Source organism: Beta vulgaris, chromosome 1 (assembly GCF_026745355.1).
Source record: "Beta vulgaris subsp. vulgaris cultivar EL10 chromosome 1, EL10.2, whole genome shotgun sequence".
Classification (NCBI taxonomy): Eukaryota; Viridiplantae; Streptophyta; class Magnoliopsida; order Caryophyllales; family Amaranthaceae; genus Beta; species Beta vulgaris.
Window position 1 is genome coordinate 51819456 of NC_079202.1, and position 25781 is coordinate 51845236.

At 33.8% G+C, this 25781-nt stretch overlaps 3 protein-coding genes across 6 annotated transcripts; all 3 read right to left on the reverse strand.

Annotated features, from left to right (window-relative positions):
* Positions 1-8232: 8232 nt before the first annotated feature.
* LOC104884731 (glyoxylate/hydroxypyruvate reductase HPR3-like) lies at positions 8233-12876 on the reverse strand. Of its 3 annotated transcripts, none has more exons than XM_019247663.3 (3): positions 12296-12876; positions 9059-9606; positions 8233-8605 (listed from the first exon to the last, which is right to left on the reverse strand). In XM_019247663.3, exons 1-2 carry the CDS (start codon positions 12770-12772, stop codon positions 9088-9090), a joined length of 996 nt encoding a protein of 331 aa, XP_019103208.1. In that variant the 5' UTR covers positions 12773-12876; the 3' UTR covers positions 8233-8605; positions 9059-9087. The 3 variants fall into 3 exon arrangements, with proteins under 3 accessions (XP_019103208.1, XP_010667720.1, XP_010667719.1); XM_010669418.4 differs by having other exon boundaries at positions 8233-8589; positions 12296-12875; XM_010669417.4 differs by having other exon boundaries at positions 8233-8931; positions 12296-12875.
* A 4774-nt stretch (positions 12877-17650) lies between these two features.
* LOC104884734 (glyoxylate/hydroxypyruvate reductase HPR3) lies at positions 17651-18205 on the reverse strand. The gene has a single exon (XM_010669421.1). It carries the CDS (start codon positions 18203-18205, stop codon positions 17651-17653), a length of 555 nt encoding a protein of 184 aa, XP_010667723.1.
* Positions 18206-18651: 446 nt separating this feature from the next.
* LOC104884730 (glyoxylate/hydroxypyruvate reductase HPR3) lies at positions 18652-21860 on the reverse strand. Of its 2 annotated transcripts, none has more exons than XM_010669416.4 (2): positions 21298-21860; positions 18652-19410 (listed from the first exon to the last, which is right to left on the reverse strand). In XM_010669416.4, the coding sequence occupies exons 1-2, from the start codon at positions 21763-21765 to the stop codon at positions 18886-18888; spliced, it is 993 nt and encodes a 330-aa protein (XP_010667718.1). In that variant the 5' UTR covers positions 21766-21860; the 3' UTR covers positions 18652-18885. The 2 variants fall into 2 exon arrangements, with proteins under 2 accessions (XP_010667718.1, XP_019103210.1); XM_019247665.3 differs by lacking the exon at positions 21298-21860 and adding an exon at positions 20020-21193.
* Between the last annotated feature and the right edge of the window lie 3921 nt (positions 21861-25781).

Sequence of the window (25781 nt, forward strand, 5' to 3'; positions counted from 1 at the left end):
ACATCACTAATGGCTAAAAAGTACATCACCTATTAGAAATGTTTTGTTTCAAAATCATACACATGGAGTCCGAGACTTTTAAAGGAAACTATAAACAGGAAATGCAACAAGAATTAAGAAGGCACATCACGTCACTACAAATATAGGTGCATTACTAAACTTGTAAAAGCTTTACCATATTTTTTACTTTACTTAGTTTGAGTGATTCCACCGAATGATCTAGAATTGGATGGGTTCTATTACTATCATCCAATTCAGCTTCTTGTCGTAAAAAATCCCTCAAGTAGTTCAAATCAATTCTTTTTTTAAGGGAAGTCCAAATTAATTCTTAATCTATCATTCATCTAAGTTCGAATCTGAAACTTTTTTACCTTATCAATGAGTAAAAAGTTCAGGAAAAAAATTGAACTCTTAATCTACTTAAACATTAGAATCAAGATATTATCAATAATCTATATTTACATTATCAACTGATATAACTAGTGATGGCTTACAATACATCACCTGTGGCTTAAAGATGCATCACTAGTTGATTAAAAATACATCACCAATTACAAATACATACCAAAACACATAAACCCCATATTACCTAAAAAAAGATGGAAAATTTATCTTGAAAAGATTAAAATCGAAAAATAAAATAATACGAATCAAGTAAAACAAACAAGAAAAATCAGAATCACTATTCCACAACTTACCTTTAGACTAACAACATCAAAATTATGACAACAAAACCCTAACAATCGACAAATAACTAAAAAATAGAGCTTAAAATTCGAAAAAAATACCACTTTGAATCTTCCTCGAGCTTCAATGGAGATCTTGGAATCTTGATTCTTGTTTGAGCTTCAATTGATGGGGGGTGAAATTGCTAGTTTTGAATCTTGTTCGACCTTCGATAAGAGAGGGGGAAAGTGTTGGTTGGCTAAAGACTACAATGGGTAGAGTTACTGTAGGAGGTGAAGGAACAAGGAAGCACGAAAGTTTTTTGTTTAATGAAACGGGATAATGACGCTCGTTAGATTAGAATAATCCAATGGCTCATATTTATTCTCATATAACCAAGTATTCTCATATAACCATGTTATTCTCACATGAGCCCAAATATATATATATATATATATATATTATATATATATATATTATAATAATATATTATATATATATATATGTTATCCCTGAATACAAGAGACATCCTACTCTAATAACTAACAACAAAATTCCATTTATATGATACAAATGCTCATATATATTTGGTCGATATAAAATTAAGATCATGTAGAATCTTATCCCATACATATATAAGATCACATTTTTTCCTCAAGGAACATTTATATTTGGCAGTAAAAGAGGTCTACTGAATCGAAATGTAAACATGTTAACTCGACCCAACTTAATAGGCAAGCTCCTTTTGAATGGCGGGAGAAAAATTTAATTGAATAATCCCCATTAGGCCATTCTTACAAGACCTCTAATAAAGTTTATCTTATGATCTTAAGGTTATAAGATACTACAAACATTACCACCTGGAAATATACACATATAGCATAATATGCACATAAGCCTTTCTGCCGACAATAGATCATGTTTGAAGGCACAGGGACCATCCTGCATTTACTCATAAATAATGGATACCAAAATATGTATGACCAGGATGATTATCAACAATTTATTGTTTGAGCTAGCTTGATATATAGATGGCCAGGATTTGGTGTCTATCTCAAATCTCAATGAAGTGGAGCTATAGTTCATATCTGTTGAGATAAAGATTGCAAATGGCCCACCGACCAACATAACATATCTTGGATAAGTAGCAGGCCCCATTATTTAAAGGCAAAAGCAAGATGAAGACATAAGATTTTTTGTAATCTTATGAGTTATGTCCCGCTGTCAATTCACCAATTCTGTCGTATTAATCAGCTCTCACAAGTTCATTAGTCCTCAGTCGAGAAAGCCTTGGTAACCAACTGTTTGAGTCCAAAAAAGACTCAAACACTCAAAAAGTTACACATTGGTACCATTATAACTTGGTATTGGTATCACATTGTTATCAGGATTGGTACCAAGCAACCTTACTTTGGTATCAAAATTTTCGGACAATGGTACCAATCTAACCTAGCATTGGTACTTAACAACACGCGCGTGAAATTTCCAAGGCTTAAAATGACCAAATTGCCCCTGTTTGGGTCTCCTAAGAGACTCAAACGGTTGGTTGCCTAGACAAACTCTCCTCAGTCACACAGATAAAACACGTTCGCCCTATTTATTTATTTTTTTCATATGAGCCACATAAGCTATATAAAGTACAAAGAAGGAACGGGAGATTTAAACCTGTGACCTATCGTTCACAACACTTTAATCGTAATCAGTACGCCAAAATATCATTGGCCCTATTTGAGTTTATGTTAGAGGATTTGATTAGTCAATCTTCTAATTTAAATGTTTGATAAAAAGATGTTTAAAATACCCCCCCGTCTCATAATATAGTGTTTGTTTCTTTTGTACACGGTCTCCAAGCGGGCTTTTTGACCTTTGATATCTTCAATTTTTTATTAATAAAAAAAATATATAACTTTGATATTATAAAACTACATATGGAAACGAATTTAACAAGATCTCACATAAGTATGTTTTCTAATATATATGAATGATAATATTTGGTCGAGGATTTAGTTTGACCCACCTAAAATGAAAGAGACACTAATTATGTGATGGAGGGAGTAGCTATTTGGATTCAAGAAACTCTTTTTAGGTATAGATGAGAGGAGAAGCATTTTGATATTAGGGATTTGGCTTTTGAGGATGAGTGGTTGATTACATTTATGTCCTAAAGTTTTTTTTTATTACTACCCGTATTACCAAGATATCTCTCTATATTTTTTTAAATCTGGTTTTGCTTATCCTTGAAATATTTTGTTATTCTTGCATTAGTTTTGGCTTTCAATACTTGTTTTTTTTTCTTGTATGTCTTATTCCCAATATACGTTCACCAAACAATAAAAGGTGCAATAATGGATTATGTCCATGTCCTTATTAATATAGTTGCAAATTATCAACTCATAAATTTGAATATTTTAAAAAATTAGATAAGGATGAATATTCAATTATATAGATGTGGTTCAAATTAGAGTATGTTTTAGTATGTCTTATCCCCAACATACCAAACATATTTATTTATGATAAACAACAAAAAGTAAAAGAGTGAAAATTATGCTCATGTCCTTATTGGTCAATGTACACAATTAAGTACCAACCAGCATCAGCTACTTACCAAACACCTTTATACAAATAGGTGATATAATTAATTACAACTATCCGCTAAATTGTCAAACAGGGATACTTCGAGTAGTGCTCGGTGATGTGACGTATTTTTATATCGCATTTTTGTATAGGTTTTAGCTGCATTTAGGTTGCATTCTAGGACTATTTAGGTGCATTGTAGTTCATAATTGCATGTTTTGACTTAATTTGCAAAATATTACTCCTCTTGTGCGTTTTTGGTATTCTTTAATGAATTTCAGGTACCGAGAACATAATTGCAGTGTTATTGGACAAGGTTGAGTACTTAGGAGCAATTGGAAGCAAGCTATCATTTCGGATGTATTTGATTGCAAATTGGAGCTAAATTGGAGCTAAAATTCATTGATAGAATTGTGGAAGAGTCATGTTCACTCTTTTATCCATAACTTATGACTATGTTGATATTTGGTTGATTCCAGTGGCATTGGAAAGTAGGCTTGAAGAGCTTTCCAACGATAGGTCGCATGGCCCAAGAAGAGTTGTATTTTGAGAGATATGGGCTTCGAAAGTTGGCCCAGTCTGCCAAAAACTTCTTTCCCGCACGCGGTTTTGATAATTTCGGCCATTTAATAATTTATTTGGTTTTTCTTATCTTGTAATTTGGTTCCCTATTAGTTTTACGGGTTAGAACTATATATTAGAGGTTTTGTAATTAGAATAGGACATCTATTACTCACTTTTCAATATCACATTATTTTTCCTCTCTAGTTTTATGCCCTAGTTTATTTTCTATTGCTACTTTGGAGATTCAAGATTCCAGCTTTCATATTCATCTTCAATTCAATCAAGTTTTATTCACTCATATTCTCGGTATTATTATTTTAATTATGTTTTCCATTATGTTTATTATTTTTATTGCCAAGATTAGTGAGTAGTCTTTTTATCTATGATTGAGTGAACCCTAGTATGGATTGATCACGTAAATTCTTCTCTGATTTCCATGTTATTGAATTATATGTTTAAGGTTTAACAAGGCTGTTGTTATTGTCAATTGTGCATCTTTATTTAGCCCTAGTTTTATACTATCCTTTAATAACGCGTCGTTATTTTCTAGGTAAGAGATAAATTAAATGCAAGAACAAATCCCTAGAAAACTGAAAGTTAAAAAATGACAAACTCAACCACTGATGAAGAATCCATGGATATAGAAGAATCGCAAGAATCCATGGATATATAGAAGAATCAATTAATCAGATCACACTAAATTCAAACACGGGTGAGGAATTTCAGGAATACATTCTCCAAAATAACGAACTATAAGATAACCCCTGACAATCTCGATTTTTCATGTATAATATTCGAATAAAAAATCCATGAATATACCCCAGAAAATATTAACCAATAATCCCCAAAAAATAAATGAGTAACACTTTCTTTCCATAATCAGTAATACCTACTTATATAATGAGTAACGACCCCCAAAATATGAATGAGTAACAAGTACTTATATTAACCAGTACCCCAAAAAAACTTAACTAGTAATCCCAAAAAAAAATATGAGTAACACTTTCTTTTCATAATCAGTAATACTTACTTATATTAATGAGCTAGTAGCACATACTTATATTAACTAGTAACCCCAAAAAATATTAACTAGTAATCCCCAAAAAAATAAATGAGTAACACTTTCTTTTCATATCAGTATTACTTACTTATATTAATGAGTGACCTCCAAAATATGATTGAGTAAAAACTTCTTATATTACCAGTAATTCTCAAAATATGAATCAATAATGCCTAGTTATATAAATTAGTAACCCCCAAAATATGAATGAGTAATAACTACTTATATTAACCAGTATCCCGCAAAATATGAATATGTAATGCCTAGTTATATAAATTAGTAACCCCTAAAATATGAATGAATAATGCCTAGTTATATAAATTAGTAACCCCAAAAATATGAATGAATAACACTTACTTTGATTAATCGGTAACACCCAAAAATATGATTGAGTAACACCTACTGATATTAATTAGAAACCCCCAAAAAATGAATCGGTAATGCCTAGTTATATAAATTAGAAACCCCCAAAATATGAATGAGTGACACCAAATTATATTAATCAGTAACACCCAAAATATGATTAAGAGACACCTACTTATATCAACCAGTAATCCTAACAGTATGAATCACTAATGCCGCCTACTTATATAATTTAGTAACCCTCAAAATATGAATAAGTAACACTACTTATATTAACCGGTAACATCCAAAATATGAATCAGTATTGCCTACTTGTATAAATCAGTAACCCCCCAAAATATAAATCAGTAATGCCTGCTTATAATAATCAGTTCACGAACTTATATTAATCAATGATCCATAACTATAATAATACATAGTAATCACTAAGGATATGGATCACTAACATGTAGATATTTAGACCAGTAATTGAATTATTATTGTAACCCCTAATTGAATAACCAATGAATAAGTCTTACTTACATAAACACCATTAATTTAAAATTCAAAAACATAAAATAGTAATAATATTGACTATAATAAATGTGGATCTAACAACCACTATTCAGTTCACCTACACTAGGTCAATGAATCAGATCCTAAATGCCCTTAAAAAAGACTACAAAAGTTACTAAATTATTCAACAGGAGTTATGCATCTAAAAACAACTCAAAATACACAGAAAAAGAGAAATCGAACAACAACCTTTATTTTAGTTGCAATTAGGCTCAATAAAAACACGAAATTATGTCTATGAGTTTCAATCAGGTACAATAAATAAATAAACAAACACTAAGAATTCAAAAAACAACAAAAACACCTGAAGATTCCTTCTCAGTACATGTAGTTGCTCCGATTTCGCCTCCATGAACAATAACTTTCGATTTAGGCATCTTTTTACACGAAAGATCCATTCGAAATATGAAAATAAACTTTTAGAAACAGCGCAAAACAGAATGAAATTATTGATGTTAATGGAGTTTTTTCGACCAATGTTACAAAAAAACAACAAATAAGGAAGGTGATTACACTTAATGAAGATCTAAAAGGGATTGAATTGCAATTATCGCCAATGTTTCCCATGTTTCAGCGTGGGCTATGTTTCAGCGGGTTTTAATTGGGCCCATTATTTTAAAATCACAAAAACGCTTCCCTAGATCATGTTTTAGTGTTGGGCCATTATTTCAAATTGAACTGGGCCGAGCACACGTGGAATTTTCGATATGACCGGTCGTATATAAGAATTTGAGAATTTGGGTAATAAATAATGATATCCCCTACTTAAACTTGTAAATCTGATCATTTATTAAATACATGTAGGTACTAAGGACTTTAAGACGGAAACCTTATATAGCCTATAAGAGGTTAATTTTGGAAGGGAAAACATATTTTGGTGACTTTTACCTTTTTTTTAGAGAGAAATTTCATTAATGGAAAGTCAAATGATATCTACAATAATTATTAAAGAAAAACAAAATACAATCAAACAAAATTAATCGTATCCTCAATAAAACTACAATGAACCATATCGAATATTGTGGCGTTGATCCCTTGTATTTGCTGTCTCAAAGAGCTATTAATGGAGCCGTCTATCATTTTGACATAGTTTGGAGAAGAACATTTTTTATCTAACCATGTTGACCGCATCCGAACTTCCAATACCTTCATATTGATATACTTATATTTCAACCAATGAGAACAATTTCTCATACATATAAACAAACAAACTAGACTCACAACTCGCATAGGAGAGAAGGAAACCTCCATAATAGAGAAGACTAAACTTCCTATAATTGAGCGCGAGAAACTCTCATAAATAGAGACTAATTCATTCTATAAAACAAAAGTACAAATCAAAAATTGAAAGTAAAAGAAAAAAAGGAAATTACCATAGATAAATCATCCATGACTGCCCTTAATTGATAAAAGGAAAGGGGAAAGGATGGAAGCGACTAGAGAGAGAAAAAGTAGGTCTAGTTTTTATCTAGGTTACTTTTAATGGCTTATTTAGTGACTTTTACTTTAGTATATGGTATATTGTATACCCTTCCTTTTCCGATCATGATGTTTTTAAAATTCTTTCTACAGAGAACATTACCTCATTTAATCAACAAGTAGTAAGGAAGAAACGCCAAAAAGTAAGAGAGAAAATGCAAAAAGTATGAGAGAATTTCAAAAAAGTTAGAGATAGCAAAAAAGATACAATTATCTTAATAAGAGAAAAAGTAGGAACACATGAACTATATTGTTAAGAAATTTTGCCTCATCACTCACCATTCTCGATTTTGTGTATAGCCAAGGTAATCCTTTCTTTTCTTTATTATGTTCGAAATCTAGATGAAGGATGGATAGATGAATCTCTTTAAGAAAAAAGAAAGAGAGGATGAATAGAATTGTCGTCTATATATTGCAGCTTGCGATACATAGAGAAAGCGACTAAAGCCTATGTTAGTCCGAGCCCTATTCTTTTTGTGACATTAACCATTTTTATGATTTGTGATAATAGATCTGAAACAATAAAATATATATGTAAATAAAATCTCAATCATGTTTATGAGTATTACCCGTCAAAATCATCTTTTTCTTCATAATTCCCTTTCAATCTATTGCAACTTTGAAAGTGGTTTTAGTTTATACAAATTCCACTTGTGTTAAAAACATAGATAAGCCACCTTTTCACTACCACTCTAAAGAGCCATACATGAGATTTTCACCTCATATGGCTCCTCATTCAATTTCGAAGCCATTGGATCCTTTGTATAATCTTTAAGTCCCATAGGTTTAGAAAGAAAAAAAATAAAGTCGTATTAAGGAGTGATGAAAACTTGAGAAGAAAAGCGATGGAGTTTTTACATGGAAGTTTCTGCACAAATTTACTAGAATTTCACTATGGTCATCACGATTTATTAGGCTATAAAATGCAACCTTTATCCTGCTTCTGTTAAAGGACAAATGAGTCGAAGAAGGAGAAAAATTAGTAACAAGTGCAACCTCTAGTTATAGACTTATAGTTTGCTCATATACACGAGTTTACTCTTAGCATCTAATACAAGAATCAAATCTTCACTTCACTCACTCGACTCCTGAAAGAAGACAAGCACAATTCAACTCTGGGCAGCTTAGAAATGATGAACAGCCTCCATCTTCAACAGCATAAAGATTGATTGCTGATTTTTGCTCTCCTGATAGGGACACCGACGTAGAAAGAAAATGGAACGCGGAAATCGAAAAGAGGATTGTGAAATCACACATCCATAATAGTATCAAGTGGAGTCTCTCAAGACAGACAAAACTCGGCATCAAAAAATGATGGTACCTGCAGGCTGCAGGATAAATGTGCTACATTGGATTAGTTTACAGACATTGAAGAAGTTCAGCAAATTCATACTCCTAGTTTCTAGCTTAAGGTCTGTTAAGTAGGTTCCAAACCAAATATCAATATTCCAGCAAACTTCTTTATATAGAAGAAATTTTTGACCATACAACGTTCCAATGGAACTGTCATTGTTCTTGGCTCTAGAAAGACGTTCAAACTCCAAGAATTAATACAGGCTCCTCAAGTCATAATGAAGACAGATTGGTTGACATATACTTCATTTTCATCAACTCCATGGATTGGAAAGTAATTAGCAGTCAGCAGCCAGTAGTCAGCACCCACCTCTTCACTTTAACAGCAATAACCACCACAACAATGTCAGAAGAGAAAGCAAAAGAAAATATATACACAAATCAATTATTAAGTGTAAATAACTTTACTAACTACTAGAGTCTACAGATAAAATAGAGATATACCTGCATGAAAATTGGTGACGTGTAATCAATCAGACAATTGGAGAACGTAGTGGGTTATTCGAGAAGAAAGCTTGTAGGTTTTCTTTGACATGTTCATACAGATCATCGAAGGCCTCCTCCGTGCAAGCAGCAAGATGAGGTGATAAAACAACATTGTCTAATGCCAACAGCTCCTTGGGGACACTAGGCTCATTTTCAAAAACGTCCATCCCAGCACCTGCTATTTGGCCTTCCAGTAAAAATCTTACCAGTTCTTTCTCATCAACTACAGACCCACGAGCAATATTGATGACCACCCCTTCCTTTCCCAGTGCCGATAGTACTTCCTTATTTATCAAATGCCTCGTTTCATCAGTTAATGGGCAACATAGCACAAGAACATCACTATTAGCAGCCAGTTCGTAGACATCCGAGTAAAATGAGTATGGAACAGAAGGCTTCTTTGTCCTTGAAGTGTATAGTATGCTGCAATTGAATGCTGCAAGCCTTTTTGCAACTTGGGAGCCAATGCTTCCCAGACCAACAATCCCTATTTTTTTGCGTCCCAACTGAAATCAGCAGATACAAACAGTAATGTCATCAAGGGAGAAGGGGAAACAAGTAAAGCCAAATGGGAACAACGACACGCTAGTTAGGATGTGCTAACTAATTCAAAGTATATCAATGACTAAAGTTGAATAGAAGGTATGCATAAAATGATAGAATTCTGGTGGATGGTCAACATAACAAAAGCTAAATAAAGTCTAGGTATTGTAATGAAAATGATGACATGCTAAATGAAGGTATTGATGTGCTTCTACCCGAAAAATAAATAATTTGGTAGCTGAATGAATGCTAGTCAAACGTTCAGATGATGAACCGATAGTCTCAGCAATCAAAATAATTTTTGGACTCTGCTCCAAGGTCTAACATCCTTAACCAGCCAGGCAGCCACAATTTCAGACTAGTAACCTAACAGTTTAATAGCTTGGACTTCTACTTAAGCAACATATCTAACTGGGTATCTGATTAATATACCGATTTAATGAGTTCATATCACTCATTGAACAATTGGTTAAAGACTTTCAGGTTAAACGAAAAAAATGCTAATAGGAAAAGAGTAGCAACAAAATCGTTGATCCCATTAGCATTATGCTATCAGTCAGTTACTAAAATCAAGTAACTGAGTCTATTCACATGATGAGATTCATAAATTAAACCACGAAATACCCACCATGAAAGGGAAGAACCCACACTTAATATGGCATTCGCTAATTCCACAAGGAGTGCAGTTATCAATTGTTCAATGCCTTATCAGAAGAGTCTGATCTCTTCACCAAGAAAAGATTGACTTATCTGAACTTATCCCAACTTATTGTAGTTGTGAAGTGTGAACCAAACTTTTAAAGCCCTTGATGCAACTTATTGGACTTTAACGTGTCTGAATTTATTGCGCCTGAAACAAGTTTTTCTAAACAGAGGAGAACAGAGCTATAGGAATCAGACTATCAAAGTATAAAATTTTCAGAGGATTGTGTACCTAAACCAAACATGAAAGAGAGGTAGCATTTCACTAATAAATTATTAGCTTAATAGCCAGAAATTAAGAGGAAACGCTTATGTGCTTAACCAATGTAACTTTGACTCATGTTATACCATCTTTTTCACTCAACAACCTTGATTTTAGAGTTCATCAAGTAGGGTAAAGTCAAAGCTCAAAACCATAGGTGAGAGATGGATTGTTCAAATTGGGATTGGTTCAAAGACTAGTTATACTTCTATGATTCTATATTTCTATCTAACAATGTGTCGTTTGAACTAGTTCTGGATTTCTTGGGGTTACTTTCCATTGGGTCATATCAGCTAACTTGGGTGCATTGAAAATTCAATATCTACGAAAATTGAATCCATACAGCCATACCAGTCATACTCAAAATGACGGGTCACCAAGCTCCAAATACAATTCAAGTATAAAACAGGCACCAACCAGTTTTGCCATAACTAATCAATACAATGAATATCACTCTAGATTCCATTATAATGTGGTTAATTGGTTAAGACAACAGGCGTGTTCGGCAATAGCTTTTACGGCCCGTTTGGTAGTTGGTCATAAATGGTGATAAATGGGAATGAATTTGTGTGTAAATTTGTGAAAAATATCATTGTCCATTCCCATGGTAATGCTAAGCTATCCTAAAGTGTCCACTTTCCTTCTTGAATTTTCATTCTCATCCAATACCACCTTGTAGGTGGTAATGAGTGATAATGAAAATTGTTTCCCCTTGAAGACAAAAACACAAGTTTAGGGGTGAGATTGCTTGTCCACAGGGAAAAAATGTCTCCCCATGGAGATTTTAAGGGTGCTTTCCTAATAAAATTACACTTAAAATTCATTCCCATTACCGTAATTTATTAACGACGGCCAAACGGGCCGTTAAGATAGCTTTTAGTGTTTGGACCAAGTCATAACGATGAAAAGTTGTATTTGGTGAAGTAGTGTTTAGAGTAGTTTTGGTGTTCTAACTAGTATTTTGGACAAGCTATAAATATTAAATTTCGGGTAGAGGTAGCTTTTGAAGTTTGAATAAAATTCATTTTGTTGTTTTATAAACTAACTAGTTTTACAAAAACGTTAATCATCTTTAAAGCTATTTTTCCAACCAAACTCCAAGTCTCTAACAACTAATATTTGACAGTTGAAAACTAGTACAACAGCTAACACTAACTTCTAGTACAACAGCTAACACCTATTTCTACAACTATCATCTACCGCAACAACTACTTTTGCTTAACAAGCCCACCATTGTGATCAACTTTCAAGTACTATTCGAATTCGAACAAAATAATAGAGTTCAAATAATTAGGTAAGACTACTGTTGTCCTATCTAATCTAAACAAAATATAAATATGGTTGGAAATGATTTAGTTATCTGAAATCAAAACAAATATCAATCTCTATTTTATGAGTCAACCCTTATTGAGTTTGGTATCCACGCAGTAAAACACCCTGCCTCACATAATAATTAACTAAAATTAATAAAAATAATAATGCAAATATTATTGAATCAATGGATTTCGCTACAATGCACGTTATCATCAGATTTTGCTAAATTGATTAGATGTAATAATAAGCCTAATCTGTAAATGAGGTAAGATCCTCCCAATTTCTTTCGATCAAATAAACTACGAAACTCACTTTAAAAAAGCAATTAAATGAAAGAAAAACAATTTAAGTTAGGGTTTAGAAATAGTATTTACCCGATTACCCAACGGATAATCACCTAAAATGCTCCAATTTCCACTGCGAACGAAACGATCAGCCGCAGAAATCTTCCGAAGGACGTCAATTAAAAGCGCAACAGCAGAATCAGCGCAGTCAGCGGCGAAAACGTCGGATGCATTTGCGACGGTAATTTTGCGGCGGCGACATTCGTCGAGGTCGATGAAATCAACTCCAATGGTGGAGGATACGATGCAACGGAGAGAAGGGAGGTGGTCGAGGACGGTGGAGGCGGTGATCGGAGGTCCGAGGTTGGTGACGAACATGGCGGTTACGGCGGAGGAATTGGTGGCGGAGAGAAATTCCGGGAGAGAGAGTGGAGAATCGTAGGCTTTGAGGAAGTTGAAATGGAGAGAGAATTGGGTTTCATAGCGGAGGTAAATTGGTGGGGGTCGTAAAAGTAGGACTTTTGGGAGGTTTGAAATTGGGAGTTGTGGGAAGGTTGTGCCCGCCATTGTTGCGCAAAACAGAGAAATGAGATCACTACTGACTAGTAAGATTTTTAAATTTTAGGACTTTTGAGTTTTGATGCATTACTATGACTAATTGACTATCCCATCAGCCTATCACACCATGGAATGCCTAATAAATACTACCAATGGAGCTCGACAAATATGAAAATGCAAATGATATAACTCATTTATAATAAAAAAAATTAAAAATTATATAATATAGGTTTTAATTTTGTGACTTCAAATTCATATACTTCCTCCGTTTTTTTTAGATGTTACACTTTCCTTAAATTGCATGTTTCTAAATAGATGTTACACTTTTTTTTATTTCCTAAATTGGAAAGTTTTATGCTGTAGAATTACTCACTTACCCTTACTTATAAAGATTAATCAAAATTAAACTAACCTAATTTAACCTTATTCTATACTAATCCAAATTTAATTAAACCTCCCCCTTCTCTTCCACCACCCTTCCCACACCACCTCAGCTGCCCCATCCCTTCCCCCACCTCGCAGCCTCCTTACCCACCACCACAGAAGCCCGGCGAATTCCGACCACCACCCCACCACCCACCCCAAAAATCCCACCCAGCCACCCAAAACCCCACCCCACCCACGAAAACCTTCCCCACCTACCGAAATCACCAGCCAGCCACCGAAATCCCCACCCCCACCTACCGAAAACCACGCAGTAGGTGCTTCTTGCTCGCCTCGCAAGCCTACAAGCAATTCATCCATTTTAGCTAGTGGTAGAGGTGGCGTTTTCTCCGCGCAAACCCTCAATTTTCTTCGCGCAAAACTCTCAATTTTCTTCGCGCAGAACCACGGCCTCCATTTTCGGCGGTAGAGGTGGGGTTTTCGAGGATGGGGTGGAATTTTGCAGCGGTAGAGGTGGGGTTTCGCGAGGCTGGGGTGGGTTTTCGGGTGGGTGGGGTGGGCTTTTCAGGTGGGTGGGTAGGGATTTCGGCGGGTGGGGTGGGCTTTTCGATGGCTGGGTGGGGTTTTCGGGTGGGTGGGTGGGGTTTTGGGTGGGTGGGTGGGTGGTTCGAATTTCAGGTGGGTGGTGGGGTGGTGGTGGGGAATTCAAGTTGGGGTCCTCTTTTCTCTCTCCCGCCTTCTCTTAAACCCCATGTTAATTATCTCTTAATTACTCCTCCAATTTTTGCCTAGGGAACCACAATTTTCGAAAGTGTAACATCTAAAAAAACGAAGGAAGTACTAAAGTTTTAACCATAGAACAAGTTGTATTGTATTCATTGTTATCATTTTACAGTATAATATTAATAAATAAAAATTTTTCTTACCTGCACCATAGTATTTAATTAGAGTTCATTTTAGTCTACCTAATTGAGTTTTGATGATGGCAGTTTGGACTATGATTAAGAATATTCTTTTCGCTTGAATTTTATTGAAATATATTTGGCCGTTTGGGTACTTTATTTACTAGCCTTTTATGCACGCAATGCGTGCGTCGATTGTTGTTTGGGTCTATTCTTAATAAATTCATCTAAATATAATTTTAGAAGTGTGATTTTATAATTATTGTTGCACAAACTAATGTAAAGTGATTAGAAATTATAATGAATATTTAGATATAAGGTCTTATAGTCAATATAAATTTGTAATTTTTTCTAATTAAATAACCATTTTTCTAATTGTGTAAAATTACTTTGTTAATACTTATTTAGTTTAATTTATCATTAGAATTTTGACCCCATCTTTAAATTAGGAAATGATATATTGTAGAAGATTTGAATATCAAATTATATATTTAGCTAAGGACAAAAATGACTTTTTAAAGGGGGACACCATAGCTCCCCCTTGGCTTATATAATAGAGATATATGCAATCCTTAGTATTGTAAATAAGAATCAAAAACATTTTCTAAAATAGTATTATATTAAAAATTTATGACATAATCACACATTAATCAATGTAACTAATGCTTATTTATTGTTTAATATTTTTATTTTTAAATTTTTATATCATTTTCCTTTGGTTAAATTTGTCGAAGCTCATTTTCATAACTTATTTGAAACTAGTTGAGCTTATTTGTATTTATTTGAATTTTTTTTTTTGAATGGATTGATTTTTTTTTTAATTAGGAAATTAAGTCAGCTCAAGGACTAACCCCTACAAGCCTACTAGCCTGTAGGAAACACCAGCACATTGGCTGGTAAGGCATGCATAGCATGCAGTGGCGGAGCCAGGATTTCAAAATCGAGGGGTCACAAAAAAAGACAAAGGATATTCAATATTGAAAATTATACAACGCAAACACACATTGTCTAATATTCATTGTCATACATTCCAAACTAAGAAAAAATTACATAACAAAAATAAATAAAAATTACAAGTGCATTCGGATAAAGGCTTGCTCATATCTACTGATAGATTAGCCAATACGTATCCGTGATTTTGTGTCTGCAAATAGCAAGTTGTCACAATTTTAAGCCCCTCCACGATACCAACAAATACAATAGTCTCCATCAAAACAAAAGCACCAAACAGAAGGATAGATAACAGAAATAACACATTCGAATGTAAATATACAACATGAATAAGCAATTACCAGCCATGAAGGTCTTCATCTTTTGAAAACGTCAATAATACTTTTTTTCAAGAAAATATCAATTAATTAACACTACCTAATTTATCAAATTTACATCTCATTTCAACACAAAAAATTAAACAACAAACTAACTAAATGCATCAATCACTTATCACACCTAACAAATTTGAAAATCACACATATATACAAATATTACAATTAATATCAATCAAATAATATTTTAAATATACAATTTACTAATTTAGGAATTAGAAAATAAATAATGTAAAAGAATTAAAATTTAAATTCTGTAAATAGTTCTGCAGTAATACCTGACGCCTGATGGCGATGGCTGTGGGCTGCCGGCTGCGGGGCGCGCGCTAGTCGGAGGAGGTTGCGGTGCGGTGCGGCGGTGCCGATCCGGTGCCTGAATGTTGACTGGGCTGGACGGAGGAGACCGTGAGGCGTGAGGGTGTGAGGTAAAAAAAAATCTTAAGCGTGAGAATTTGGAAAGGAAGGAGAGAGAAATGGATAGTTTTCAAAATTAAATGATTTTTAATTTAATTTAAAATCTGATAAGAATTGAGAGTTGGGAAAATTGGGGACCACATAATTAATACTTCCTCCGTTTTTTTTAGATGTAACATTGGACTTTTCACATTTGCCGAGACACAACTTTGACCGATAATATCTCCAATTGTATAAAAGTAAAAATTATAAAAAATATATATTTGGAAAGTGTATATCGTGACGAATCAAACAAGATCCACATGACTATATTTTTTCTTATGTATAAATAACAATTAGTGGTCAAAGTGTATTGGATGAATAGTGCCCAAAGTCAATATGTTACATCTAAAAAAAACGGAAGGAGTATATGGAAGTGGCCAAGTGGGCCAAAAAGAAGTATCAAGAAATTAGCCGTTACTTACACTTACTGTACGCTGCCTGCTGCTAGTTTCTTTTCTTTTTCTTTTTTTTTTCTCGAAAAATCTTTAATTTTTTTTTTTTTTAATTTCCGGGATCACGTGACCTCACGTGCCCCAAAGTGGCTCCGCCATTGATAGCATGCAAAGGAAATACCCCAGCATTGATAAGGATTGAACCTCTGATTTCAAGGGCCAAGAGGGAGCGCTCTACCCACTTGAGCTAACTCCTTTCGAAGCAACACTAATTCTGGTAGGAATGCCAACATGAGAAAAATAGAGTGCTTTTGAGTTTCTTGTAATGATATTGCAACCCTATTTAGATTTGATTGGATATAAAACTTATTTTTTATTTAAAAGAACATGTGTGTCTTCATTCTTAATTAGAATTAAGCATCATAACTCATGCCATTTAGGAGCCACAGCACTTTACATGCCTGCCCTAATTATAGGTATTTTCCTGACCAATGATTTGTCATAGCATTAGATGATGTGCATATAAATTAGTTTTTTTTTTGTTAAGAGCATATAAATTAGTTAGTGTTTAGGAAAAGTTTCAATTGAACAAAAGATAACTTTGAGGAATGAACTTGTTTATTAAAATATCTTAGGGTCCTTGCAATATTGCATTAATAGTTATGCAGGCAAGAAAATTTATCATATAATATTTGTTAGAATAAAATATAGTCACTATTATCTTTCAAATAATCTAATCAAGGAATCTTAAGTTTGGTAACAAACTAACTAAATAAGTGCATGTATATCAAATTTTTTTTTGGTACATTATATAAGCTCATCTTAAGTACCTATCTGACTATCTCATCACTCATGGTTAAGTGGAATATCATCCCATGAACTATGAATGGAGGATTGATACCGATTCGAACTCAGGTGGAGCGCAACGAGGTTAAGCCTTCCCCACCTCAACTCGATTCTTTTATCAAGTGCACATCCATATAATTGTCTTGTCTAGGTTTTTTTTTTATCCAGGGGATGGGGATTCGAACCTGTGACCTATCATTCACAACATTCAATCTTAACCACTAGGTCAAGACATTCTTGATTAATTGTCTTATCTAGTGGATCAATATTAGGAACAATAAGCAGGTTTTTATGTCCTTGTTAATATTAATGGGTTAAAGTTAAAGAGCTCTATTATTACTACAACTTTCTAGATTTTTGCCAACCATTTAAAATGACAGACATCATATATTACAAATTGGAGAAAGACAGAAAGTAAGAGACTTATATATTTCGACGAACATTTACAAAAGACACACATCATTTATCATGCATCATAAACTGGAGAAAGTCTCGACGACCATTTTAAAAGACACAGGAATCATGTATCGAAAGGGCAGCCTCTGAGTGAGTGGAATTGTGCGAGGGCAACCTAAAGGAAATTCACTTTACTACAGGTTTTTGAAAAGGGGACCCAAAAGAAAATTCGGCAGAGAAAAGTTCTCCAAATATTACCTGTAAACCCAACGGATAGTCTTCAGTACTGGACTTCCAACTGCCACTCCGAACATAACGATCACCTGCACATATTTTTCGGAAGACGGCAATCAACAGACTGAGGGCAGTTTCCGCGCAGTCGCCTGAAAACACATCGGCAGCATTAGCTACAGCAATGCCACGGCAATGACACTCAGCAATGTCAATGTGATCAACGCCAGCAGAAGCGGTGACAATGCAGCGGAGAGAGGGAAGATAGTCAAGGATATCTCGGCCTGTGATCGAAGGCCCTGCAGCGCTAGCTAACATAGCGGTGACATCAGTGGCATTGCTGGTGGAGAGGAATTCCGGGATCGAAAGGGGAGAGTTGTAGGCTTTGATGAAGTTGAAGTGTTGAGAAAACTTCTCTTCAAATAAACGGAAAACTGTAGGTGGGTTCAAGATAAGGACCTTTGGGAGGTTTTGAGCCTCTAGTTTTGGTAATGGCTCTGTTTCTTCCATTGATGAGAATGGAGTGAGTGAATGTGTGAAGTTTTGAAAGATATGTTGTTCAGATTTGTATCAGAATTTATGGCTGCATTTGCTCCATTTTCCAAAATCTGTAATGTCGTTCAAAACAATGAAACGTGGTGCGACTGGCCGATACCTCTGAAACATAACGTACATATGAGATTGTGTATCAACTCATTGGACTCACTTGAGGAACTCCTATTTGATCTGGAAAAAAAACTCTGTGCTTCACTAGTTTATACCAGTTTGTATCCTCAAATTTGTCATCGATCAAAGAAGAAAACTATCTCGTCAACATCTGATTTACTTTTCAATGAGTGACGGATAGACGAAAAAAGTTCCCAACATTTGAACTAGATCATATTATAAACTACTCCCTTTGTTTCTATGTGTTCTTCCGACTTCGACATTTTTTCTTTTTCAAAAGATATTCCATATAGGAAGAACAAAAACGGTAATAATAATTGATATCATATGGCTTCGCACGTAACTCATAAATAGAGAGAGAATTTTACTCGTAAGCATTAAGTCCTAAGACAATAACCATCTAATTAACCATTACATACCATTGCCTACAGTCACACTCTCTTATATAGGTGTACTAATTAACAGAAATCCATCACTTGCAAACTGCTAGAAACTGATTATTAAGTAAATGGGTGATCATGGAGTCATACATCCATGACTGGAGAAAGTAATGGCTTATTTGAGAAGAAAGCTTCAAGATTCCCTTTCACAAGCTCAAAAATATCACGAAATGACTCGTGAGTTAAAAACGCAGCATGAGGTGACAGAACAACATTTTCCATAGCGATAAGCTCTTTAGGTATATTTGGCTCTTTCTCAAAAACATCCAAGCCAGCACCAGCTATCTTGCCTTCGACTAAAAATCTCACCAATTCTTTCTCATCGATTATAGGCCCCCGTGCAATGTTAACAATGACGCCTTCCTTCCCTAATGCCGATAGCACTTCAGTGCTTATCATGTGCCTGGTTTGATCAGTCAGAGCGCAACTTATTATGATGACATCACTGTTAGTTGCTAACTCAGTAACATCTGAGTAGAAAGTGTAAGAAACTGATGGTTTCTCTTTTCTTGAGTTGTACAGAATTCTGCAGCCGAAGGCCTCTAGTCTTTTCGCAATTCTACAGCCAATGCTTCCCAATCCAATGATTCCTACCGTCTTGCCTGACAACTGTAATTAGCAGATGCAAACAATAAGAATTCTCAGAGAAGAAATATGGGAAAAAGAAAATTCAGGTCAGTAGTATTTGTGTAGAATGATTAACTGACGGTCAGTACTTTTTGCAGTATTGGCATTTAGGATAATAGTTACTTGTTACTGAAATTAGTAACTCATGAGCATGAAATCATAATTTTACTTGAGAAATGAGTCAACTAGTTAATTTCAGCACAATCACCAGGACATGAGCAATCGTCCCAGGTTCAGAAAATTGGAGTCTCGACTTAATATCTATGTGTCATCCGTCTTCAAAGTCCAAAAAAAAGTGTGATTTATTCTCAAACTGAAGTAGGGTACAGCACAAGGTGGACACGCTTACAAAGGCTCTTGCCAGGATGAACACCATGGTAGCAAAGGTTCAATATTTGACACAATGCTAATAGTTCAAGACTGCAATATATTGTGACTTCTTTGTCCCTCTCATGCACCCACTAAAAAACATGAATGACAAGGCCAAAGTTTTATTTTTTTCAATTACAAAAGGCAAATAGGTAATCTTAGAGGGACAAAGGGAGTAAAAATCTGAAATGTGAGTCAAATTTTGACATAAGATAAGATTACCCGACGACCCAAACAATACAGTCCCTCTATTTTCCAATCACCTCTGCGCACAAAGTGATCACCAGAAGACACCTTCCGAAGAATATCAATCAAAAGAGCCACTGCAAAGTCAGCACAGTCGTCAGAGTAAGTGTCACCAGCGGAGGTAACAGCAATGCCACGGCGGTGGCACTCTTGAAGATCGATGTGATTAAGGCCAGCGGTGATGGAAACTATGCAGCGGAGGGAGGGGAGGTGGTCAAGGATGTCTTTCGCATTGATGGGGATGTATCCACCAATGAGCATGACCGTGACTCCGGCAGAGTTTGCGGCAGCAAGGGAGATGGGGAGAGGGACAGGGGACTCATAGGACTTGATGAAGTGAAAATGCTGAGAGAATTCGGCTTCATAGAGGGTGTAGACTGGTAGTGGATTCAAAATCAGAACCTTTGGGAGATCATTTGGAGAAGAATTCCTGGTAATCTCCATTAACAATAGTGGGTGATAATGGATTTCTAAGTCCCCTCACCCCTCTATGATGGTAAATATAAGGGAACATATATGCATAAGAGTTCTTTGTATGGAGAACACGATTAGCAGGTAAAGTACTGTTAGATGTAAGTCAGTAAATCTAACTAATCAGGAGATAAAATAGGTACCTCATATAGAAGATAAAGTCACAAAGTTCGTTAGTGAATAGAGACATTTTTGAAAGAGTCAATCTTAACACTTCCGCTGTTTTTAGTTACACCATTTGTTTTTTGACACTATATTAAGCTATCTGAAACATCATTATATAAAAGGCGAATAGAGTCAAGTAGAGTTCTCTTATATTCGTCTCGATTACAAATATCGAACTTTTATAGTTTTTACTTATAAGCAATAAGAGATATTAATGTTTAGCGAATTGTCTCGGCAAATGAGAAAAAAACAAATAGTCCAACTAAACTTTAATAATGAGCCAAATCCAATCATATTCGGTAACATAGCTTTTTTCTATTTTTATAGGTGTTTCGATGTTTCTTTTTGGCGATTTTTGGAATTTCAGGCGAATACGATAAATAAATCAAGCAATTAAGCAACAAAAAGAACCCATATCTAAAGTGTTTCCATAGTAATTGATTGTAATAGGAGGTAGTTGAAATTAGTTAACTAACCTATTACTAGTTGAAAGTTGTTAAAGGTTGTTAGAGTTCTTAAAAGTTGTTAAAAGTCTTTAATAACAGAAGCTATCTTAAGCTTACTGTTACATTGATGCAAATTACTAAAAATGCAAGCCAAAATTAGAGATGAAATTACCCGATTACCCAGACGAAACTGACCATCAACACTCCAACCACCTATTCGGACAAACCGATCACCAGAAGAAACATTCCGAAGTACATCAATCACAAGAGCCACCGCAGATTCCGCGCAGTCGTCGGAGTACGAGTCTCCGGCGGAGGTTACGGCGATACCACGGCGGCGACACTCGGCAAGGTCGATGTGATTAAGACCAGCGGTGGTGGTGACGATGCATCGGAGGTTAGGGAGGTGATCGAGGATGTCGACGCCGGTGATTTGAGTGTGACCGCTGGCGATCATGGCGGTTACTCCGGCGGAGTTTGCAGTGGTTAGGAAGTGGGGTAGAGGGAGTGGAGATTCGTAAGCTTTGATGCAGTCGAAATGTTGAGAGAATTCGGGTTCGTAGATAGTGAAAACTGGTGGTGGACGAAGGAGAAGTACTTTTGGTAGGTTTTTGAGGTTAGGTTTTCCGGCGAACTCCATTGATGAATTATTGAAGGCACTAATTCATGTTAATGGGGTTTCATTTTAATATTGTGGAGTATGTAGCGTGAAGATGATTTGTCAAGTTGTCATAAACATTACTCCGTTTTTTTAGATACTAGTTTTCCACCCATACAAAAATGCACGGGAAGTTTATTTTTTTGATTTAATTTTTTATATCAAATAAGAATGTGTATATATTATGTTATACATGGTAAAACACTGCAAGTTTGCATGTAGCATTTATTGAAGAGGAAACACGAAAAAACCCTTTTATCTCAACGAAGTGAATGAACATCACAAATGATCGAATTATTAAATGACAATAATAAAGGAGTATTTTAAAAACATTTTGAACCACGTCTTTGTACTATACATTTGTGGTAACATTTGAGTTTTCACGTTCTTTATCAGCTATTAATGTTTTTCAAACCCTTTTTGCTAATAACTCTTGATATGACAATATATATTTAAAATTATTATTATACGTCCCTTGAAATCATGGTGTATCTATATTTATATAAATATGTAATGAAATAGTATAAACATAAAAGTAGAGCAGGCAACCAGCAAGTTGGGCTGGCAATCAGTTCAAGTTTGGTTGGATTTGCTTTCGGGTTTACTACACATTTAATAAACAGGTTGAAATACTCAACCCTGACCCGACCTATTTGATAAGCGAATTACCCGTTGAACCCATTTAATCATAATTAGTATTATACAAAATATTAATTATTTTCTTAAAAGTATATATGAGAGAGTTCACTGTTGAAAGTATCATGTTTAATATTTCTTATAATAATTGTGACCAATTTTAGCAATATTTACTTTTTTAACCAAATTTTAGATTTATCAATATATTTTTCGAGAATTTTCTACATATATGTAAGTTAATAAAGTCAAAGCATGTCAATTTCGAGTCGAAAATGTCAACCTCAACCTACCTGTTTAATCAATGGGTTAGAAAATCGGTCAAAGTTCCAACCCTAACCTGCTTATTTTGGGTTAGGTTCGGGTCGTATTTCGTATTGAGTTAGCTTTTGCAAACCCTACATAAAGTAGTGACATTATAATTTCACTGTATAGTAAATGTAAATTAACAAAAAAAAATTAAAGAGAAAATATATTTTTCAATTTAGTTTATTAAAAAAGTAACATATAACTCATCTTATCAAATAGACAATAAATTTCACGTATATTGTAATATATAAATGAAATATATTGTAATGTATAAATTTTTCTTCTAATATATACCTAAGAAATGAATATAGAAATATCAGTTATTAATGTTCATCAAACCCTTTTTGCTAATAACTCTTGATATGACAATATATATTTAAAATTATATAATACGTCCCTTGAAATCATGGTATATATATTTATATAAATATGTAATGAAATAGTATAAACATAAAAGTAGAGTAGGCAACCAAGTTGGGCTGGCAATCAGTTCAGGTTTGGTTGGATTTGCGTTCGGGTTTACTAAACATTTAATAAACAGGTTGAAATCTCAACCCTGACCCGACCTATTTGATAAACGAATTACCCGTTTAACCCATTTAATCATAATTATTATTATCAAAAAATTTCATGTATATTGTAATATATAAAGAAATATATATTGTAATGTATAAATTTTTTTCTAATATATACCTAAGAAATGAATATAGAAATATCCTACACGATATTATGATCTTGTAATGAGAATCGTATAAATTAAAATGGGTTTAACCTTAAACAAAATAACTAAATGGGCTTGTTATCTAAAATGATATAATATTGTATTAAGAATAGTCTAAAATTGGCTTACAACCCGTGCGATGCACTATACTGAAATATAAATTATCTATAATAATCAGTATTATTATTATTATTATTATTATTATTATTATTATTATTATTATTATTATTATTATTATCCATATAAATGATTAAATGGTACTAAGTTAATAGCACATACATTGCTTAAGTTAATTTAATTAACTTTGAGTAAATATAGTTGGTCAAACTTGTTCAAACTCGCTTTAAGCTCACATAAATTTTCTTACAATGAATCTAATTGTTTATATCAATATTGTTACATATTAAAAAAAATATCTATTCCCCCTAGATAGCATGGTTTTCATTTGCGGGTCAGCAAAATATGTGCTGATAATTAATATTAATAACATATATCTAAGAAAAAATATGAAAACCCAAAATATTTCAATTTAGAAATTAATATTTGTGATATTTACATTAGAATCATGAAGTGATCATACACAACTAAATATTGAAATAATTTAAGAAAGATATAAATGAGAAATAAAAGATTAGATGGCTTTTAAAATTTGTTACTATTGACTTGCGAAATAATTTACATCTTGACTATTTGAGAAATAATTTATATTAAGATTATCTGGACCCGTGCATAATGCACATGGATTTTTTTTAGTTCTCAAATAGTTTTTTTAATTCCAAAATTATTGGAATGACTACATTTAAAATTGAAAGATTATAAATTGTAAATTTATATTTCATGATATAATCTTTTCATTAGGGCTGTCAAAATTAAATGATCCAATATGATAACCCGTCTCGAATCTAACCTGAAAATTTCGGATTTGGGTTAAAATTTTCAACCTGAAAAAAAAGATGGGTCAGCCCAACCCGACCAGAAAAAATAATGGGTTAGGTTCAGGTTGAATTTTTGAACCTCATCAAAACAATCCGAGTAATCTGACTTTGAAGTGGGGTCAAATTCAAGGCAGGCCAACCTATGTTTATCTAACTTGTATTAGACCAAACTCGTTTCTTGAATATTCTAAATTTGATTAAGTTGGCATTTGAATTCAAGACTCACTCAATATGTTGAATTATTGCAATGATTAAATTTAAAATCAGGTCATTTTGGGTTGGTTTCGGGTCAACCTGAAATCGAAAAGGTCGGGTTCAAATTCTAATTTTCGACCTGAAATCAGAATCAAGTCAAGTTTGGATTAGGGGTAAGTGACCCGAAATAGAAATCAGGTGAACTTGAAATTAATCCAACTCGAACTTATTGCTACCCTACATTATTAATATAGACAAATGACACGTAAAGATAATTATTGTATACTACAATAATATCTAATAATAATGTACTCTACTGGAGTAATAATTAAGCAATATAAAAAGTTGTGAAAATTATCAATCCCGCAACTCCAAAATAAATTGTCTACATTATAAATCAAAATCTACGACTACGGGTAAGTTACATAAATGGTAATGTAAAATGGTAAGTTATATCAATATTAACATTGTTTATTATTAGTTAGCAACTTGCCGGAATTATACACGAACTAATATGATTGTAAAGTACTTCCATTTGCTGAGTGAAACTTACCAAATTTATAAGATTGTAATTGATCCATTTTACACGTGGCACTAAAAAAATGAGAATAAGTATAGTGATGACATGTGGCGAAATGAGTAATAGCTTGACACATAGGCAAATTTTTCTAGCTTTATATATATATATATAGATAACATATTGACTTTGGACACTATTCATCCAATACATTTTGACCATTAATTGTTATTTATACATAAAAAAAATATAGTCATGTGGGATCTTGTTTGATTCGTCTCGGTATACACTTTCCAAATATATATTTTTTATAATTTTTACTTTTATACAACTAGAGATATTATCGATCAAAGTTGTGCCTCGACAAATGTGAAAAGTCCAATGTTACGTCTAAAAAAACGGAGGGAGTATAATTTCCCGCTTTTTTTTAGTTAATTCATCATAAAACCGGCTTGACTCGAATATGTCGCAATACACAACACTAATTTTACTCATTTAGCTTAGTAGGTAATCATGATTCGTGGGTGTGTCTTGGATAGGCCTGGTTATTGGACAAGGTTGTCCATTGGCATAAGGATCGGACCATTATTAAATGCTTTATCCCCTTAATTCCTTAATGAATAAGGATATTATTGGATTTTAAATGAAAATAATCCTTATTGGGTCTTATTGGACAACCACTCTAAAC

What these genes read in the sequence shown, in the direction of transcription:
- LOC104884731 (XM_019247663.3), bottom strand. Translation starts at nt 12,772, where the DNA reads ATGGCGGGCACAACCTTCCCACAACTCCCAATTTCAAACCTCCCAAAA. An exon ending in ATTATCCGTTGGGTAATCGG is followed by an intron (nt 9,607 to 12,295) that starts GTAAATACTATT and finishes TGCTGATTTCAG; the next exon opens with TTGGGACGCAAAAAAATAGG.
- LOC104884734 (XM_010669421.1), bottom strand. Translation starts at nt 18,205, where the DNA reads ATGGAAGAAACAGAGCCATTACCAAAACTAGAGGCTCAAAACCTCCCA.
- LOC104884730 (XM_010669416.4), bottom strand. Translation starts at nt 21,765, where the DNA reads ATGGAGTTCGCCGGAAAACCTAACCTCAAAAACCTACCAAAAGTACTT. An exon ending in AGTTTCGTCTGGGTAATCGG is followed by an intron (nt 19,411 to 21,297) that starts GTAATTTCATCT and finishes TGCTAATTACAG; the next exon opens with TTGTCAGGCAAGACGGTAGG.